The 21,859-nt window shown below is 38.3% G+C and overlaps 1 protein-coding gene across 1 annotated transcript in view; it reads right to left on the reverse strand.

Moving 5' to 3' along the window:
* Nucleotides 1–5,256: 5,256 nt before the first annotated feature.
* SLC26A4 (solute carrier family 26 member 4) overlaps nt 5,257–21,859 on the reverse strand; it is a 59,962-nt gene continuing 43,359 nt past the window's right edge. Inside the window, exons 14-20 of the mRNA XM_003407207.4 lie at nt 21,317–21,409; nt 14,023–14,118; nt 12,903–13,133; nt 10,466–10,520; nt 9,405–9,550; nt 6,972–7,055; nt 5,257–5,478 (exon numbers count right to left, since the gene is read on the reverse strand). Of these exons, the coding sequence (XP_003407255.2) occupies nt 5,455–5,478; nt 6,972–7,055; nt 9,405–9,550; nt 10,466–10,520; nt 12,903–13,133; nt 14,023–14,118; nt 21,317–21,409 (729 nt within the window). The 3' untranslated portion in view covers nt 5,257–5,454. The remainder of the gene's footprint in view (nt 5,479–6,971; nt 7,056–9,404; nt 9,551–10,465; nt 10,521–12,902; nt 13,134–14,022; nt 14,119–21,316; nt 21,410–21,859) is intronic.

Genomic DNA, 21,859 nt, shown 5'->3' on the forward strand with positions numbered 1-21,859 from the left:
GACTGAAAATACCATGGCTTGAATCAGGAGTTCCTTAGTCGTCAAGGTGATGTCTTTGCTTTGTAACACTTTAAAGAGGTCTTTTGCAGAGATTTGCCCAATGCGATAAGTCATTTGATATCTTGACTGCTGCTTCCATGGACATTGATTGTGGATCCATGTAAAATGAAATCCTCGACAATGTCAATTTTTTCTCGATTTATCATGATATTGCTTATTGGTCCAGTCATGAGGATTTTGTAAGTGTACCATGTAGTGACATTCATTACATTCTTCAAGTTGTGTAGCCATTCTCACCCTCCTTTTCTGGGTTGTTCCTCCCCTATTAACACAAATTTACTGCCCCCTAAGGTTTCTATCTAATCTTTAAAGTTGCTATTGTCAATTTGATCCCATATAGATAATTCTTAAAAGAGCATGGTGCTCGAGGTAGATTTTTTTTACCAGTTAAGCTAAACTATTGCTTGCTTTTAAGAAAACTTCAGGGGATATTTTTGGTTTAAGGTTTAAAGATTACCTCAGGGCAATAGTTTCAGGGATTCATCCAACCTTCATGGTTCCAGGAAGTCTGGTGTCCATGAAAATTTTAAATTCTGTTCTGCATTTTCCACATTTTCATCAGGATGCTTCTATGGAATCTTTGATCAAAATGTTCAGTAATGGTACCATCCAGTTCTTCTGGTCTCATGGCAAAGGAGGCATCAGATTAGCCCTTTTTGGTTGTCACCAAGGCTCAGTCCACAATTCTCTTCTAGTTACCATATACATTTTTCTTAGGCAAATTTATCCCTGACTATACCCTGGTGGCATAATGGTTAAGAGCTACGGCTGCTAACCATAAAGGTCAGTGGTTCGAATCCACCGGGCGCTCCTTGGAAACTCTTTGGGGCAGTTCTACTCTCTGTTATAGGGTCACTATGAGTCAGAATCGACTTGACAGCAGTGGGTTTGTTTGTTTTTTTTTTTGGTTTTTATACCAACTTAGGAGCAAATAAAGCCAGAAAAGACAGTGACTCGTGCATAGAAACAGCAGCATGTTTATAATATTAACTTCACAATCTCAAATCAGTATCTACTTCTGCCTTGTAAGTTTTAAAAATAACATGTATTTCTTTTCCTGATTATAAAAGTAATGCCTTGTATGATTATAAATAGTAGGAAACTAACAAGTGTTTTAAAAGGATAAACTATGAAAATAAAAATCATTCATGAAACAAGCTTTTTATTTCCAAATCACAAAGGCTAATATATCTACTTTAATCTCTTACTCTTTCCTCATAAACTAAAAAAACAAAAGTCTCATTCATCTCTAATTTCACCTTTTGAATTTATTTCTAGGTACCGAGGTCAGCTGACTGGATTAGCCAAGTAATGTAACTCAACCATTTTGACTTTATCTCTTACCAGACTGGTGGACAAAGTCCTAGCTCCTCAATGCAGTACAAGACCTCTCAGAATCTGGCCCCAGTCTTCCTTCCATTCTCATTTCTTACCACTTCCTCCCCCTATCCACTTAATTGGGAGCATACTGGAGACATGTCATGGGCTCACAAGTGTGTTCTAATGATCCAGGCTTCTCCTGTTCAACCAAATACTTCTATGCCAGGGATCCAAGGCATAGATGGATTTCCAGGCCTCCTTCATCTAGAGCCCTGGTGGCACAATGGTTAAGAGCTTGGCTGCTAACCAAAATGTTGGCAGTTCAAATCCACCAGCTGCTCCTTGAAAACCCTACAAGACAGTTCTACTCTATCTTATAGGGTCACTGTGAGTTAGAATTGGCTCAATGACAACAGGTTTGTTTTGTTTGTTTCCTTTGTATATGCTATAGGCTTAGGGGAGGGGGTTAAGGGATCTCTCACAATTGACAAAAGTGTGAATTGGTGCAACCACTTTGAAAAAAATACTACTGTGATATCTACTGAAGCAGAACATACGAATGTAATTCAGCAACTCTAGGTATACAGCAATCAGGATTGTGTGCATATATTTATAAAAAATAAAAAGAAAAGAAAAAAAGACTGTTTCTAGCAGCACTGATCACAAAAGCCCCAAACTGGAAACAACATAAATATCCATGAACAACGTGTCGGGTGATGTTAATTTTGACTCATAGCAACCCTATGGAACAGAGTAGTTCTATGGGGTTTCCTAGGCTGTAATCTTTACAGGAGCAGATCACGAGGTCTTTTCTCTGCCAGAGCTGCTGCTGGGTTCAAACTGTTGACCTTTGGGTTAGCAGCTGAGCACTTAAGCATTGTACCACCAGGGCTCCTTCCATGAATAGTAGGATGGATAAATAAAAGATGGTAAATTCAGGCAATAGATAGAATACTATACAGCAATTATGCAACATCATGGATGTACCTCACAATTGTGATGTGGAGTAAAAGCTAGGCACAAAAGAGAAAAGAAAAAGAATCTTCTTTGATTTAATTTATATAAAGTTCACAACAAACAAGGGTTAGAAGTCAGGACATTATTACTCTTGAGGGCAATTACTGGAAGGGAGCAAGAGAAAGTCTTCTAGGGGGCTGGTTATGTTCTGCTTGTTAATCTGCATCCTGGCTACACTGGTGTGCTTATTTTGTGAAAATTCTTCAAGTAATATGCTATAGTTTCTATCCTTTTTGTCTGTATACTGTAGCACAAAGAAATGTTTGTACAACATAATGAGAAGTCATTGCACAAAATAAGCTGGAAGTATTTGGATAAGAATTTACCTGAGATATTTGTGAATAACATGGTTTATTGCACGGATAAGTCTTTCCTTTACAAAAAGAAATTGCACACAAATGGAAAATAGAGCTACAAAGAGGCACTAAAATGATGATTGAGGAGAATAATGACAAATTTGAAAGTAGCATTTTTTGTTATATATTGTTCACAAAGGGCACATCAGAGTATTTTAAAAGGCAATCTAACATTTAATAAAAAGGTGAAAATATTTCTAAATATGATTTTTTTCATTTGTTATTAAAATTCATATATGATACTAGACTTATTCTATAGGTTAAAAACATAACAAAAGGCACCTTCAATTTCAAGTGAAATCTCCATCAACAATACAGAATTAAAAGTATACTTACTATTCACAAAATGCACATGTGGAACCAAGATTTTACAAAACTCTGGCCTTACTGTAAGATATAACTTTGGTGTTTCCTTCAAACAAATAAGAAAGTAAGTAGTGCATATTTCCTCTATTGAACAGAGGTATTCATCAATTTTCTTCAAGACTATTGTATTCACTCTGTAGAGATACGATTTCTTGTCATTATAGGCAGGTAGCATTATGAAAATAAGAGAACATTATAATCCTGGTTATGCTGTGCCCAACATAGGGAGAATTGTGTTCTAAGTCAATGAAACAATACAACCCCACGGGCATGAAAGAATATTATAATATTATAATCCATTACAACTCATTCAAATTCTAATGTTGAGTAGTGGATGGGGTGGGCTGTGATGATGCTTTTAATCAGCCAGTCTCACATAATCACTGATCATATTCCTTCAGAAGTAGATATGTTATTTCTGATTGTATTTCAGAAGGAAAAGAGAAAGAAAACATTCTGCCTTTGGATAGCCAGGCATTCGAGAATTCCACACGCCTGTACCAAAGGGTTTGAGACCTTGGTGGTGTAGTGGTTAAGTTTGGCTGCTAACCAAAAGGTCGGCAGTTCAAATCTACCAGGCGTTCCTTGGAAACCCTATGGAGCAGTTCTACTCTGTCCTATAGGATTGCTCTGAGTCAAAATCGACTCGATGGCAGTGGTTTTGGTTTGTTTTATGCCAAAGGAACAGTATAATTCTCAATCAAGTTAAGCAAGATATTCTCATTTGGGGACCTGAGTATTTCTTTTTCTCTAGAAATGAAGTATAACTTCATCCACTCCAATATGAAATATATGGGAATAGTCCACTGGACCAAAGCTTATATATTATATATAATATCTACAAAATTATTGGCACTCAGAAAAGATTAAGTATAAATAAAAGTTATAAAATAAAACTTTCTGGCTTAAAACATAGGTTTTTTAAAAAATTTGCCTATTTTCAAGTGTATAGTCCAAACACACTTTCTTCATTTGAATGTTTTATCTTAAAAAGTCATTTTAAACATAGATTACTATAAACAGTTCCTGTTTTAGACATATTTTTTGAAAGGTGGAGAGAATTCAAAGATTATGTACATACTACTAAAATTTTAGAAAAATATAATCTCCTTTTAATCACCACAGTCTTATAAACATCTAAATCAAATTGTTTTTTGTTTAAGTAACACAATTTTAGTGTTGGATTTTAAATAGACTATATATATTTATACCTATTTTATACCTACATAGATTTTTTTTTTTTTTTTTTAGAGGAGCCCTAGGGGGCAGTGGCTAAAGCTCTCGACTGCTAACTGAAAGGTCAGCGGTTGGACTCCACCAGCCATTCCTTGGGAGAAAGATGTGGCAGTCTGCTTCCTCAAAGATTTACAGCCTTGGAAACCCTGTGAGGCAGTTCCACTGTCATACAGGGTTGAAATAAGGGTTGGAATGAATTGACTTGATGCCAGTGGATTTTTACCACTACATATACCTTCATGCAATGATCATTTCTAAGGACTAAAATTAAAACTGCATTTTTAAGCTAGAGGGGATGTCATATACGTTCTTTTATTTCAATTGTGATTCGTTTTTATTATATCAAAATATGATTTCCACGGGGCACAATATCTCCTTATCTCTTTACTTCTCTGAATCAATGTTTATAAAATACATCGGTCCTATTCTGTACCTTTTAAGTGAACCATTTCATTGATTCTGAATTCCGGTTATGTATCCGATCACACATAATAACACTTAATTATTAAGAAGTAGCCACACATACATGTTTTTTAAAGTTTTCATTAATTTGCCAAAAAATTATTTTGAAGGCTTTACTAATTGATGCATTTATAATTGGTTTCAGTATTTACTTACTTAATGTGACCTTGTACTGGGGTCAGTGCAGCTCCTGGGCGTCAAGGTCAACCAGAAATCGATTTTTCCTTATGATTAGTTATTCCTGACTCACCTGCCCACTGGGGCTGCTGCTTTAAGTATTTACTCCTGGGGCGAATTCAACTGAACAAGATACTCTGATACCCACTAATCTGTCAGTGGAGGTCAGTGGCGTATTATGACATCAGCAGATCCTGGACATTGCTACATTACCTGATAATTTTCTTCAACCATTTTGCACATTTTGTAAATAAAGCCTAGAAACAATCTTAGTGCTCCTCTTCCAATGGCTAAGGCGGGGGTGGGGACAAAGATTTTAAAAATCTAATGGAAAAAGAATGAGTGTTTCAAGTCCAAAGAAATTGTCAAAGCAGAAAACGTTTGCATAGAATGACATGGGTGGGGAAATTTTGCTTCACAGTCCCTGCTCATGGTGATCTCCTTGAGCCCACTCTCTCTCTCAGGAAGCAAGCCTCCGCATAGCCTGTGGAAGCAAAGAGGAAACAAAGTGTTGATGCAACTGAGTTCTCAAGTCTGCATTATCTTTTTTACATACACGTTTTAATAGCATTGGTTGCTTACGTTTGCTCATCTTAGGTGTATCTCATCACAATACAAGTAAAGTAAAATTTAATTTTGTACCTTGTCATACTTTAATTGCAACACTGTATTATTATTTCTATTTTACATGAAGAATCTAAAATGAAATCAGGGTAAGTAATTTGCCCTGGACTTCACAGCCAGTAAGTGGCAGAATCATGACAGCATCCAGGCCCATTCCCTTAAAACTACTCTGAAAACTGCCTCACTATCTACAGGAGCTCTACCATGAATCCTTTTATAGGGCAGTCAATAAATACTTCTATAGTGTGGCAATTTCTTAAGTTCCAATTTTGATATATGAGTTTTTACTCAAACTAAGTCAGCCCTATATGCATATAGCCATTTATTAGCTACTAAAGCTGGAAAGACTTCTCAGCTCATTAAGAATGACTTTCCTGGGCTCACTAAGCTAAGATGCAGGTCTGACTTTCACTCCAGCAATTTATTTCCTCCACAAAAACAGTCCCTGCCTGTCACCCCATCTGTCTGGTTTTCCTCTAGGAGTTCGAAAGTTATTCTTTTCAACATTTTTATCAGGACCTAGAAAAAGGCAGAAGAGACATGCTTATCAGACTTGCAGATGACACTTGTTGGGGTGGATAGCTAACACGCTAGATGACAGGTTCAGAATTCAAAACTATGTCAATAAACTGGAATCACAACATGCAATCTAGCAGAAATATATGTAGTACTGCACTAGGGTCAAAAACCAATCACATAAATGTAAATGGGGAACCCAGTGGCACCACAGTTTGTGTGAAAATGTTCAAGTCTTTACTTGACCCCTGCTCAACTGAAGCCAATAGTTTGATGTAGCTATTATGAAAACTAACACTTTTTTAAGTTGCAGTAAAATAGAAGTATCTTGATGAGATCAAGGTAGATCATAGTTGCATAATCTCATACTGGCCTGACCACAACTGGAGTGTCCCCTTCTTGGCCAGAAAAGCACTGACAAACTGCACGACTGTGAGTAATGATAGAGGGAATGGGAGGAGTCTTGCCTGGAGGACAGTCTGGTAGAGATAAGAAAGCTATTCTCACACGTTTAAAGAGGTATTCAGTGAGAGAGTTTCTTTTGCTACAGAAGGCAGATCTCAATCCACTAAGTGGCTATTACCACTTGCTGTTGGAGTTGATTCCAACTCATGGTGGCCCCATGAGTGTCAGAGTAAAACTGTGCTCCATAGGGTTTTCAGTAGCTGATTTTTTGGAAGTAGATCTGCAGGCCTTTCTTCCCCATCTATGAAGCCATTCTTTTGGTATTTCCTTTAAATTATTTTCCCAGTTCTTAATCATACGTTTACTGTTTGTATTATCCTATTTATTCAAGATTTAACCTAAAATTATTTTCTTAGGAAGTAATGATCATACCTCATCCTGAACATCAAGTTCTTCTTCAATTAACTCTGCTTCCATTAATTCAAGAGGATCTTTAGAGTCTTGGATGAGGGTTATCTTGACAAAGAGAATACAGAGAGTATTTATTGTAAACATAATAGCATCAACCCACCTGATATGCCATTGAAAGAGACTGGTAGCTTTGATAGTGGCTCTCATCTATAATCTACATACATCAGAATCCTCTTCAGATTTCCTGTTCTTTGAATTTTCCCTATCCCATGTATTTTTTTTTTTTCCCCCAATTCAAGTGTGAACTGGCAGAGTTCTCCATTATCTAAACTCCTTTCTGGCTCTCTTTCCCAACCTCTGAATCGTGTGCCTCTTACAAGTCATTCCCCTCTGCCTAAATGATTTAGCAGTTGATAGCGCTTCTCCTTCAATGGCTAAGCCAAGAGCACTTAGTACAGCATCGAACATGCAACGAAGACACAGTGAAGGGCTTGTGGATGGCAACAAACAGTCCCAAGATGAACTTTCACTGGAGATGAAGCCAATGCCTATGGACCAAAGTGGTTATTCAGGAAATCTGCTTTTTGAGAATACTATGCAATTTAATCTTCTACACAGTGGAAACCAGCAACTACCCAGGCTTTGTCTCATACTTGAAGGACATTACCAAAGCAACTCCAAATACATATCAAGGTAAGAGTGATATTTTGAAGTATAATTTAGCTGTGTTTATCTTACAAAATAGATTAACTCAATTCTCTTTGCTAGTGTGGAAATTAATGAGAATAAAGTATTAAAGTTAGAATCTAGGGGTAACTACAAGTTGGGTTAGTTTTGGGATAGTCCTTGCAATGGCAAAATAAAGGGGTAGGGAGAGGGTCATAACTCTGCATTTACAATATCCATAATACACAAATGACCTTACCTAAAGAAAATGAAAGTACCACAGGTAGAGATATGTCGTCATTTACCACACATCTACCATGCATAGGGCTTTGTGCTAGACACCAAGTACTCAGAAGTATAAGGCTTCTCACCTGACAGGTCACCAGCTATACTCAATATCCAGTGAACCACTAAGTATATTAATACAAGCACTCAGTTTTACTCAGTCTAACATTTGTTCTGGGTCAAAAAATCCATTAGGCATTCACAGTGCCTCCCTGATTGCAAACAAGATGTAATTTAACCTGGTGGGTACACTCTTGGTTAGTGGTTTTTGTGGCATTCATGGCCTGAGATCTTGAATGAGAATGGGGTGTAAACAAACAGCAAAATACCTAGTTTCATGTTAAAAAACTTCTTAACACCTTGGTTCTATTTTACTTTTAATGTGGGATCTTTTCTGGCTGCTTTATATGATCCTGCTTTGTTGTAGTTATCACCTACGAGTTAGAGAATTTAAAAGGTTTATGAGTTTCCAAAGATGAGACTAACATCAAATCTGAGCAGCTTGCATGTGGCTTTTTTCTTTCTTTTTTTCCTTTGAGATTTGTGGCTTTACTACTTTTCTTTTTCCCTCTTTTGTGTTTAAGATCCACATATTGGTGTTTAGGGCTACAGTTTACCCCACAAGCATTAAACAGAACAATCTCTTCACTAAAAACACCTGAAAAGAATAATGTACTATTGTTTTCTAAATTTGTTTTACTTCAGATGGTAACTTCCAATCTACAATAAGGATCTACGTATCCTTGTTTTGGAAAAAAGGGAAGCAATTTAAAATATAATGCACTAAAGTCACTGGAGTCACTATTATTATTGTTATTATATTTTAAAAAGTATTTATTTTTGTTACCCAAATTCACTGTGAGAGGATCCATGAGAAATGAGGTTCTTATACCAGGCCCACCAGTAGGCCCAGACCAATGAACCAGATCAAATACTCTTCTGGGTATTTGATGGGATAGCTCACAAAATAAGGAGGCCTATTAGCAACTGAAGTCTATTCCATTTTGGGGGGAAAAATTAACTCTGGGGCTTATTCATAGGCTTTTTTTTTTTTTTTCCTATTTCAAAGATTGCTTATGGCTTGTTGGGTCCTATTTAAAGACATTTGTAATTCAGGGGTTTCCAGGCTGCTGAGAATTTAAGCTGTCATTTGTGTACACAAATCATAGAAGACCCAAGATCCAATGCCATATTCAGAAAAGGCATTACAGCTAATGCCTACTTTTATTAGTAAAACTACATATTGTAGAACTATTACATACTAGGTACTAACAGGTCTTCCCCTATAAATTTTCTTATTTAGTCGTCACATCTACCTAGCAAGATAAATGTTTTCACTCCTATTTTACTGATGAGGAAACTGAGGCTCTAAGAAGTAAAGCAGATATCCGAAAAATCTCGCAGCTAGGCTGGGATTTAAACCTAGGTTTGTGTAATTTTTACCATCTACAGAAATCATGATAGTTTAGGAAAGATATATATGTAAAAAGGTTAAATGTTTACCGTTTCTAAAATGGAATCTTGAACTTGTTGGGATTTAACCTGGCTCTGTAGATAGAGTATAGCGTCGTGGACAGTTAAAAAGAAAATGTCCTTTCTAATGTTATCATCAAAGAAACCACATTGCTCCAGCTTTTCTATCACATGGTCTTCAAAAGAAAGAGACACATAATGTTCAGTTAGTTTCTAGGAAAATGTATTTTTCTAACATCAACCAATACTATATTTTTATAGTTCTTCCTTTTAGTTTTTTTCTTTCTTTTATTTCCAAAATGTGATCCTGCTCTAAACTGAGTTTCTTTTCCAGAAGCACATAGAATGGTTATACCATAACTGGCTGGAGTGGACAGTCTTGGTACCCTATCATGTTGCCTGGCTAGGCTGGTCCCCCATCCTCCAACTGCTGTGTGCCTGGCTGCTAGTGGCTCACAGCTGTGCCCTCTTCTGGAGAGTTTTCCTAGGCCTATGGGAGCTGCCTCACCTGAGACAGCCTGGAGGTTACACGGCCACATACAGGTAGCCTGCAGCCAATGACTGATAGGAGGGTACAAAGGCCTCAAGAAGAGATAACCCTCTGGTACTCTTTCTGCTGTGGGGTTCCCTGTGGAATCAGGCTGAGGCTAGACTTCTGAAACCATGTGTTTGCCCAGCTTCTTCCCCTGCCCTATCCCACTCCCCTCCCCTGTATTTTTCTCCAGAGAGCGCTCTCTCAGTAAATCACTTGTACAAGAATTCCCCATCTCAGGCTCTGCTTCTACGCATCAGTATTTTCTTACACACATACACTCATACACAGACAGACACATAGACTCACACCCTTGAGGATCCTCTTGTTCTAAGGATCTAAGTCATCTTCAGCTCTGCTCTCCCCATGATAAGATTTCCCCATTGATCCTGCACAGCTGTCAGAACATAGATTTCCATGCATTACCAGCTCTATGGCACAAATTAGAAGTAAGGTCTTCCTAGGTGAGAAAAGGCCCTCAGATATGCGCCCACATTCCAAGGGAGGGAAAGGACCTTAGGGAAAATCTTTAGACAGATATGTTCATATATGCATTTACCTTGAAGCGATGAGAAGTACACATTCACATCAATTCTTTGGAATTCTTTGACAATCTTTTTAAAAAAAGGGAAGAATTTGTAACAATGAGTAATTTCATTTGTCCATAATTCAGTAGCACCCAATTACTTGCTCAGGATAAACTTCAGTACTTTCATGGTTAATCAGGTCTTTGAGGTAAGTTCATTATTGGAGGATAGTTTGTCATTGGAAGAAAGTTCATTACTGGAAAACACATAGAGGTTTTCCACCTATAATAATGGTGTGATCAGGGATGAAATGACAGTTATCTGAAGAGGTGGCAACATCTATAGCAAAGTACCCTATAGGACAAAGATACTTAATAAATATTTGAGAAAGGAAGGAAAGGACAGGAGGCTTCCTAAGATATCCCCTGCTGATTGGAGAAAAGAGCATGAGTTTACAGCTTTGAGTGCAAGAGATATGGGGTGTATGTGTGGCCACAAGGTTTGGAATGTAAAAACTGACCTAAAAACCAAGGCCTCTGTAATTTGAATGTATCAATGTCAATATCCTGATTGTGATTTTATATTATACTTTTGCAAGATGTTACAATTGGGGTAAGCAGGGTAAAGGTACATGGGACTTCTTTGTATTATTTCAGCTACAACTATTTAGAAATAAAAACTGTATTTTAAAAAAAATCAAGACACAAGAGTTATGGGCAATAATAGAATTGAAATAGAAACTTCTGGGGGGAGAAAACAAGGCCTCTATTCAATTATAAAATTTGAAACTTTCTTTAGTTTTATAACAGTCATTCTAGCATTTGATAGCAATTACTTGCAATGTGTGGAAAACACTACGACATTACATATTTCAAGACTCTCCCCAAAAGTAACTCATTAAACCATTTGGCACAGTGGTTAAGAGCTCAGCTGCTAACCAAAAGGTCAGCAGTTTGAATCCACCAGCTGCTCCTTGGAAACCCTATGGGGACAGTTCTACTGTGTCCTATAAAAAAAAAAATAGGGTTGCTATAATTTGGAACCAACTCAACGGCAATGGGATCAACAATGGGTCTGAGCCAATGCACAGAGGAAATGCACAAGGAACAACAGGAGTGTGTTCTCAAAAGAGATAATAAAGGGGTCTACTAAGAGAACTGGAACAGAACCAGGCAGCCTATTCTCCTATCCTTTCACCAAACACAATCACTCATTTACCTTACCTACCTAGTACCCACACTGTGGACTCATTTCCTACTCTTGCAGAGGGTAGGCAAGAGGCTCCCTGCTAAACTAAACATCAGTTAGCGGTCAGTTTCATATTACTACATATGATTGTTGGTGCACTGGACTGCTTACTTTTCTGCCTTACTTTTCTTGACGCTAAGTGAACCTTAGGAGTCCCTGGATGGTGCAATCATTTAACACACTCAGCTGCTAACTGAAAGTCTAAAGGTTCAGGTCTGCCCAGAGGTGTCACAGAAGAAAGGCCTAGTGATCTGCTTATGAAAAACCAGCCACTGAAAACCCAGTGGAGCACAGTTTTACTCATGAGTTGGAATGGGCTTGATAGCAACTGCTTTTTTTTTTAAACTGAAACTTTACCTAAACTTGACACTTCTGGTGACACTCTCCTTAAGAATGCACTTAATACATTCTTATTAATAAGATTACTTACTTACTGTCCACCTTCCCCTCTAGACTGCTTAGTCTCATGAGAGTAAGGACTATGGCTACTTCATCACTAAGTCTCCCTTGCCAGGCAGAGTGCTTAGTACATACTAGCCATTTCGTATCTATTTGTTGAAAGAATTAATGAACTGAAGCTTGCATAACTGGATTTCTGATACCATGAATATTTCTATGCTACATGCCCCTCAACTGTTGCTTTGACTTCCTAGATTTCGTACCTGCTTTCTGCTCAAATGCTTAATAATGCCTGGCTTTTCCAGTCTTACCATGTACCTGGTACTCCTTATCCTGCTGCTGTTCACATAACAAAAGAAACATCATACTTAACACAAACTTTTGCCCACTTTTCCCTGTTTTCATATTCTATTTTCTATGTATTCACAGAAAAAAAAAATCCATCATATTAATATTTACTGAGGAGTGACTATATGTCAGATAGTTTTCTAAACTCTTTATATCTATTAGCTTATTTAATCTTCATAACAACCCTGTGAAGATACCATCGCTACCCCCATTTTTCAGATGAAGAAATTGGGGTCCCTACAGACTGAATGACTTGCCCAGGATTGCTCTACTAGTAAGTGGCAGAGCCAGGATTCAAACCCAGGTAGTATGGCTCCAGAGCCCATGCTCTAAAATAGTACACTCTATTACAAAAGCATTCACCTAAAAAAATTACAGAGCCCATGCATTCACCCTTTTGCAAACCTGTGCAACCCATATCATTTTACCATCGCCAAAGCTCCAAACCTATACTTTTAAAAACCAGGACCTTACCATTCTCAATGATCTCACACCAACAACATCCAAGAAAGACACAGCCCCACAGTCAAGCACGAGGCTATGCATTGGCACTTTTGGAACATTCACTTTGACTGGAAGATCAGAATTCCAATCCACTTGAATCTCTATTTCCTTGGTTGGGATATCAGGTTCTTCTGGATCTTCAATATCTTCATCAGGCTCGAAAGCATTGTTCGATGAACCAGCATCACTTATAATGCCATTCTAAACAAGGAAAACACTGCCAACTTAATTACCAACGATATTTGGAATGTCTTTGAACAATTCACTTCAAATGACTTAAAAGTCCTACACTCAGTTCCTTATTAAGCAAAATATCAGGGGATAAACTCTCAAGAAATGAGGTTTACTTCAGGTCAAACTTTGATATTCTCTAGGAAGAAAAACGAAAGAACACAGGAGCCACAATTTCTGGAAGATTGTGGAAGATTAGTCAGTGTTAATTTCTGGAAGATTGTGGAACTTTGCCAAGAGACACACTGGCAGGAGAATGTGAATAAAAGGGAATGGTTGTAAAAGTTTATGAACTTAGTGCCTTCTATTGTGAGTAATATTCTGGCATTGAGTTAACACTTATTTCATTTCTTTCAATAAAAACAAAATTTTAAATTGACAACAGCAACTCAAAAGGTTAGATAGGAAGCTTAGGAGGCTATGAGTTTATGTTAATTGGGGAGGACCAATTTGGAAAAGGAGGGTGAGCATGCTTGCACAACTTGAAGAATGTAATCAGTGTCAAAATTTGTACATGTAGAAACTGTTGAATTGGTGTATGTTCTATTGTTTAGATTTTCAACAAAAATAAAGTATATTTAAAAATAAACAATAAAATTGAAAAAGTAATGCATACACTGTTTGTGATTAAAAATATATATATCATACTCTGTGTTTCCAGGGAGCTCTGATGATTTCATTTTATTTCCTCCCATTCCCTCTTGCATACAAGAACAGCCCAGCTGTTCTCCATTATATATATGTCACCTGCTCATGCACTTCTGGGTACTAAAGGGGGTAGATTTAATTTTAGACCTTCTAACTGCTTTCATCAGAGAAAAGAAAGAATTGAAGGAGAAAAAGTAAGATGTTGTCTCACCTTTGTTGCTCTTAACTGCCCTTTTTTGATGAGTTTCTGTATCTTTCTCAGTGCTTTGAGCCTCTTATTATACACTCGAACAGCATCAAATCCAACCTTTGGAAATAAATGTCAAGTTACTTAAAATGTCTGGTTTCTAATACTCATTAATGACAATTTTAATCTCAAAAAGATATTCTGCCAAAAAAGGAATTCTGACGTCTGATGGAGCAGATTCCTTTCCACTACCAGGACACCCTACCCCACCCACCCCACTCCCAGAGGTTCAGGGAATACATTAGGATGTTAAAGTATTCAAGACAGTAAAAAAACAATGCAAAACAGCAAAAAAATAACCTCTTTCGATTTAGGGTTGTGTTTTCCAAATTTCCTTGACATTACAGAACCCTTTTGTTATTCCAAAATCTATAAATATTCCTCTTAAGCCAGTATGCCCTGGAACTCACTTAGGAAAATACTGACATACAGGTAAACTCCAAATCTGAAGTGGAGAACAGCATTCAAGACCAGAATTTCTTGTTTACATAAACTAGTATGTTTTGCTGTTTACTCCAACTGGGCAACTCTGCCCTATATAAATGTCCCCACCTCCTCCTCTCAGCTCACTTAGTTCTCTAACACCCAAGATAATCTCCTTCCGTCCACCCAACTGCCACCCAAAGCCTGGTCAGTCCAGCTAACACAGATTTCTGCCTTTTTTAAACTCTTAACACCTATTCTACCAGTTGCCATAGCGTCGATTCCAATTCATGACCACTCTATGTGTGTTAGAAGAACTGTGCTCCATAAGGTTTTCATTGGCTGATTTTTCAGATGCAGATTGCCAGATATTTCTTCGGAGGTACTGCTAGGTGAACTCGAACCATCTTTTCGATTAGCAGCTAAGCCCATTAACTGTTTGCACCACTCAGGGACTCCTAACGTCTATATACTGTTCTACAAATGAGCCAAAGATGGTCTCTGTGTATTGGCCACAGGTTGTTTATTTCTTCATAGCAGGCTGAGGTCTTTTAGCCCCCCAAAAGCCTGCCAGCATCAAATTCAAATTTGTACACATCCAATTTTTTCAAAAATAGCCCAAATAAGCAAGGCCGAGATGGCTGAGTAGTCAGATGCTTCCTGTGGCCACTCTTACAACAAAAAAAAAAAAAATTTTTTTTAAGACCCAAAAAAACAAGTGAACTGATTATATATGACAATCTAAGAGCCCTGAACATCAAAGACAAAGTTTAGGAGTCAGACTGAGTGGCAGGGGCAGGTAGTGACAGCTCAGAAGCAGCGAGGATTTGCCGGACTTGACCTGGCCGCTACCCTGCAGGCTGGATCGGATGATGACTGAGGGCTGAGGCAAGCAGTAGCCCTCAGGATGTGTTTTCCACATCAGGAAACACCGAGCAGCAGAGAGTCTGCTCAAGCCTCCAGAACCAGGGAGAAGCAGGGCGGAATCAGGAAAAGTTAAGTGAAAGTGTCTAATCTACTGAATGGGATTAAAAACTGTTCCCCCTCTGAGAAGTACCTCTCTCCCATTTAACTGCCCCCTCACCACTCTGCTCTGGGTTCGGTCCAGCTTCAGCAATTGCTGTGCCCCTGACCTGAAAGTAGGACCTATTGTATATCCTGAGCCACTCTCCTGGCTTTGGAGATGGAACAAATTAACAAACAGGAAAAAATAATCTGCTAAGCAGGGTCTCAGGACAGGCACAGCCCCTTTGCCTAGGCACAGGCATAAGGGGTCCACGGACTCTGGGTATCTTTCACTCCTACCTAGACCTGTATGGGTGGATTTCAACAGCATAGGCCCTCATTACCACGGTACAACGGGGTATATACCTGACGCCTATTTTCAGCTGGAAACCCTGGTGGCACAGTGGTTAAGAGCTATGGCTGCTAACCAAAAGTTTGACACTTTGAATCTACCAGGCACTCCTTGGAAACCCCACGGGGCAGCTCTACTTCATCCTTTAGGGTTGCTATGAGTTGGAATCAACTCAACAGCAACAGGTTTGGTTTATTTTTGTTTTTATTTTCAGCTAAGGGAAGTGGCAGATTCACGACACTTGATACCACCCTGCCCTTTAAGCAGGGTCTTCACCTACCCACATCAGGGATCTGAGCACTGGTGGCTCCACCCACCCCATCTAGCCACCTGTGACAGAGGTCCAGGACTAAGTGGTGCCTCCAAGTCCTTACAGCCAACAACATTGGGTGCCCAAAGCCCAGCTGCAAAACCCACCCACCTAGGCACTCTAGGGAACAGGAACACACCTTCTACCTGGGCACTCAGGGGCAGCTGTCAGCCTTCTACCTTGCTTAGTACATAAGCCCCTACTGCAGCCAGATACCTGTGCCTACTCCAATCACCTCTGTCTACCTAGGACTGTAGGTGAGAACCTGCACCACATACTTGGCGACTGACAACCTGGACATGTAAGCTGAATCCACGTGAGAAAAATTAATGAACTCCTGGGTCCACATGCCTAGTAAGAGCTCTAACCAACTGGTGACAGGATGTGAGAGCTTCAAAGATGCCAATAATCAAAGTAGCTCACATGACCAACTTATTTAGGAATATCCAAAAAAGAAAAGAAGAAACTAGGACACAGTAAGCAAACATAAAATAAATAAATATATTAACTTATTGATAGCTCACAGAAAACAGCCAATATCAAATCACATAAAGAGGCAGACCATGATGACTTTAGCAAGTGACCAAAAGAAAGAGCCAACAAACCTCCTGGAGGAAGAGAAAGTCTTGGAATTACCGGAGGTAGAATTCAAAAGATTTATATACAGAGCTTTTTAAGAGATCAGGAAGGAGATCAGGCAAAATGCACACCAAGCCAAGGAACACACAGACAAAGCAACAGAGGAACTTTAGAAGGTTATACAAGAGTATAATGACAAATTCAACAACTGCAAGAATCCATAGAGGGACAGCAAACAGAAATCCAAAATATTAACAATAAAATTTCAGAATTAGACTACGCAACAGAAAGTCAAAGGAGCAGAATTGAGGCAATGGAAGTCAGAATTAGTGAGACTGGAGATAAAGCACCTGACACTGATTTATTTTAGGAAAAATCAGATAAAATAATTTGAAAAAAGAAGAAACTCTAAGAATTATGTGGGACTCTATCAAGAGGAATAATCTACAAGTGGACGGGGGAGGATGACAGAAAATACAGAGAGAATTATGGAAGATTTGTTGGTCGAAAGCTTCCCTAATACCATGACAGATGAGACAATATCTATCTGAGAAGCTCATCGAATCCCATACAAGGTAGATCCCAAAAGAAACCCACCAAGATATATTGTAATCAAACTTGCCAAAACCAAAGATAGATAAATTTAAGAGCAGCTGAGTTTTTAGGGATAAATGAAAAGTCATGCACAAAGATGAAGCTCTGACTATGCAGCAGAAGCCATGGAGGCAAGAAGACAATGGGATGACACATACAAAGCCTTGAAGGAAAAAAACTGCCAACCAAAAATTATATAGCCAGCAAAACTGCCTCTCAAATATGATGGCAAAATTAAGGTATTAACAGATTACCAGAGGTGAAGGGAATTTGTAAAAACCAAGACAAAATTACAGGAAATACTAAAGGGGATCCTCCGGAGAGAAAATCAATGATATCAGATAACAACCCAAGACTAGAACACAGGACAGAACAACCAGGTATCAACCCAGATAGGGAAGTCACAAAAATAAATCAAAGCTAAAACAGGGAAACAGAGATGTTAGTATATAAAAGATGACAACATTAAAACAAAAAAGAGGGACTAAATAATGTAGTCACAGATCTTTCATATGGAGAGGAAGTCAAGGCAATATAAAGAAATAAAAGACTGGTTTAAACTTAAAAAAATAGAGGTAAATATTAAGGTAACCACAAAGGAAACTAATAATCCTACACGTCAAAATAAAAAATAAGAAAAACGTTAAAAAAAACTCAAACCCATTGCCATCAAGTCAATTCCAACTTACAGCAAACCTATAGACTCAGCAAATACAAAATCAACAACAATGAAAAAGAAAATACATAAAGAAAAATGACTCAGCACAGAAAATTAAGTAGAACAAAGAAACTGTCAACAATACACAAAAAAGTACATGAAAATGACAGTGCTAAACTCATACCTACCAATAATTATGCTGAATGTAAATGGACCAAATGCACAAACAAAGAGACAAAGAGTGGCAGAATGGATAAAAAAACACAATCTGTCTATATGCTGCTTACAAGAGATACGCCGTAGACTTAAGACACAAACAAAAACTCAAGAGGATGGAAAAAATATATATCAAGCAAACGACCAAAAAAAGAGCAGCAGTGGCAATATTAATCTCTGACAAAACAGACTTTAAAGCAAAATCCACCACAAAGGATAAGGCAGGACACTATATAATGATTAAAAAGGGCCAATACACCGGGAGGACATAACCATAATAAATATTTATGTACTCAACAACAGGGCTCCAAAATACATAAAACAAACTCTAACAGCATTGAAAAGAGAAAGAGGCAGCTCCACAATAATAGTAGGAAACTTCAACACACCACTTTCGGTAAAGGACATAAATTCTAAAAAGAAGCTCAATAAAGACGCGGAAGATCTAAAAGCCACAATCAACCAACTTGATCTCATAGACGTATACAGAACACTCCACCCAACAGCAGCCAAGTATATTTTCTTTTCCACTGCACAGGGAACATTCTCCAGAACAGACCACATATTAGGTCACATAGCAAGACTTAACAGAATCCAAAATATTACAAAGCGTCTTTTCTGACCATAAAGCCGTAAAGGTATAAATCAATACCGGAAAAAAAATTAAATACATAGAAACTGAACAGCACCTTGCTCAAAAGCTACTGGGTTATAGAAGAAATTAAGGACAGAATAAAGAAATTCACAAAATCAAATGAGAATGAAAACACATCCTACCAGAACCTTGGGACACAGCAAAAGCAGTGCTCAGAGGTCAATTTATATGCACATATCCAAAAAGAAGAAAGGGCCAAAATCAAAACATTAATCCTACAACTCGAACAAACACAGAAAGAACAGCAAAAGAAGCCCTCAGGCACCAAAAGAAAGGAAATAATAAAAATTAGAGCAGAATTAAATGAAATAGAGAACAGAAAAACAAAAGAGTTAACAAGACCAAAAGTTGATTCTTTGAAAAGATCAACAAAATCAATAAACCACTGGCCAAACCAACAACAAAAACAAAACAAAAAAAAAAAATGGGAGAGGAAATAAACAACCTGAATAAGGAATGAGATGGGTGATATCACACAGAACCAACTGAAGTTAAAAGAATCATAACAGAATACTACGAAAAATTGTACTCCAACAAATTTGAAAACCTAGAGGAAATGCACAACAAATTTCTAGAAACACACTACCTGCCTAAACTAACACAGAGGTAGAACAACTAAATGGATAAACAAACTATGATATATTCCAACAATGGAATACTACGCAACGATAAAGATCAATGATGAATCCTAGAAACATCTCACAACATGAATGAATCTGGAAGGCATTATGCTGAGTGAAATTAGTCAGTCACCAAAGGACAAATATTGCATGAGACCACTATTATAAGAACCCAAGAAAAGGTTTAAACACAGAAGAAAGCATTCTTTTATGGTTACGAGGGTGGGAAGGGAGAGAGAGGGGAATTCACTAACTAGATGGTAGACAAGAATTATCTTAGGTAAAGGGAAGAACAACACACAATACAGGGGAAGTGAGCACAACTGGACTAAACCAAAAGCTAAGAAGTTTCCTGAACTCAGCCAAACACTTCGAGGGACAGAGTAGCAGGGGCGGCAGTCTGGGGAATCATGGTTTCAGGGACATCTAAGTCAACTGGCATAACAAAGTTTATTAGGAAAATGTTCTGCATTCCAATTTGGTGAGTGGTGTCCGGGGTCTTAAAAGTTTGCAAGCGGCAATTTAAGATGCATCAATTGGTCCCTACCCACCTGAAACAAAGGAGAACGAAGAACACTAAAGACACAGGGAAAATATTAGCTCAAGAGACAGAAAGGGCCACATCAACCAGAGACTCCATCAGCCTGAGACGAGAAGAACTAGAAGGTGCCCAGCTACTACCAATGACCACCATGATGAGGAACACAACAGAGAGTCCCTGACAGAGCAGGAGAAAAGTGGGGTGCAGAACTCAAATTCACGTTAAAAAGACCAGACTTAATGGTCTAACTAGAGGAACCCCAGAAGACATGGCCCCCGGTCTCTCTGTTAACCCAGAACTAAAACCGTTCCAGAAGCCAACTCTTCTGACAAAGATTAGACTGGACTACAAAACATAAAATAATACTCGTGAAGAATGTGCTTCTTAGTTCAAGTAGATACATGAGACTAAATGGCAGCTCCTGTCCAGAGGTGGAATGAGAATGCAGAAAGGGATAGGAGCTGGCTGAATTGACAGAGGAAACCCAGGGTGCAAAGGGGGGAATGTGCTGTCACATTGTATGGATTGCAACTAAGGTCACATAACAATATGTGTATAAATTTTTGTGTGAGAAACTAACTTGAGCTATAAACTTTCACCAAAAGCACAATAAAAAAATATAAATAAATAAAATTGCCCAAATGAGCAGATGTTTAGTCACTTAAAGACTGCCTGCTTTACATACTACATGAAACTGCACCCAACGTCTGCTAGCCATAAATAAGATAAAACTTTGTAGTTATAAGGACCCCCAAGCTGCTGCTGTCCTTGGAGCTATCGGACCCAGAGACTCCCCATTTTGCTGGAGAAGGACATCACATAGGCACATGTACGCTCCCTCTCCCTTCTCTTCTTCTCCAGGGATTTCCTTGCCCTCTTTCCCTTCTGGTGGCTTCCTCGCTGTTTGCCTCTGGAAGACTTTCTGCTGTAGGGGACTGCCCCCTGCATGTAGCTGTCAATGTGTCAGCCCTGATAAATAGCTTTTTGTGCAGTGCTGCTATTTCATGGTCATATCTTTTTCCTTGATCAGCCCCAAACTCCCACACACTCACTACAACTATTTATTTGGGAGACATTCTGCCTGGAGGCATCTTTAGAATTGCTATCTGGCATAGTTATTGCTGCAGAGATTTTTTTTCTATCCCCATATAGATTTTAAGTTGAGGGCAAGGATGTTATGTTATAATTCTTAATGCCCAGCACAAACAGAACAAGGCATAAAGTCTTACTCCTAGTTGGAAACCCATGAATGAGTGAAGTCTCAACGGAGGTTAGAATCCAAATTTCTAAGGATAAAATACTTACTGTGGATTTGATAGACTTTTTTAAGCCATCGATGTTGCCATAAAAAATCGGACTAGAAAATCTAAGAATCTTCACTCCTTCAGGTTCTGCAATCTAACATACACATTAAAAAAAAAAAGATCTGATGAGAAGATTGTTGAAATGACAAATGTTTTGTTACCTATATATTTATCACAATAAAAAAAGTCTGAAGTTACACAATTTAAGATTTCAAATATTCAGTTACATTTCTGGCAACTCACAATCACTCAGAGGATTATGCAGCTGCACTCAGCTTTCCTTGAATAGGGGCTTCATCTCAGTTGCCAAAGTTCCTGGACCCCAACAAGTCACAGTCTGGTAGAGGGTCAAAGTTAGAACGGGCCTTAGGAGGCCATTTGTTCAGCCCTCTCATTTCCAGATACAGAAACTGAAGCTCAGAATGGTGACATGATTTGCCTCAAGTTCATGCCACTAGCACTCTTCATTTTGCTAAAATTCTCCTAAAATGTTAACTAGCAAAGAGTAGCAAAAGCTAAGAAGATTTGTGAAAACTGAGGCGTA

This window comes from Loxodonta africana, chromosome 8, assembly GCF_030014295.1.
Source record: "Loxodonta africana isolate mLoxAfr1 chromosome 8, mLoxAfr1.hap2, whole genome shotgun sequence".
NCBI classification, from domain to species: Eukaryota; Metazoa; Chordata; class Mammalia; order Proboscidea; family Elephantidae; genus Loxodonta; species Loxodonta africana.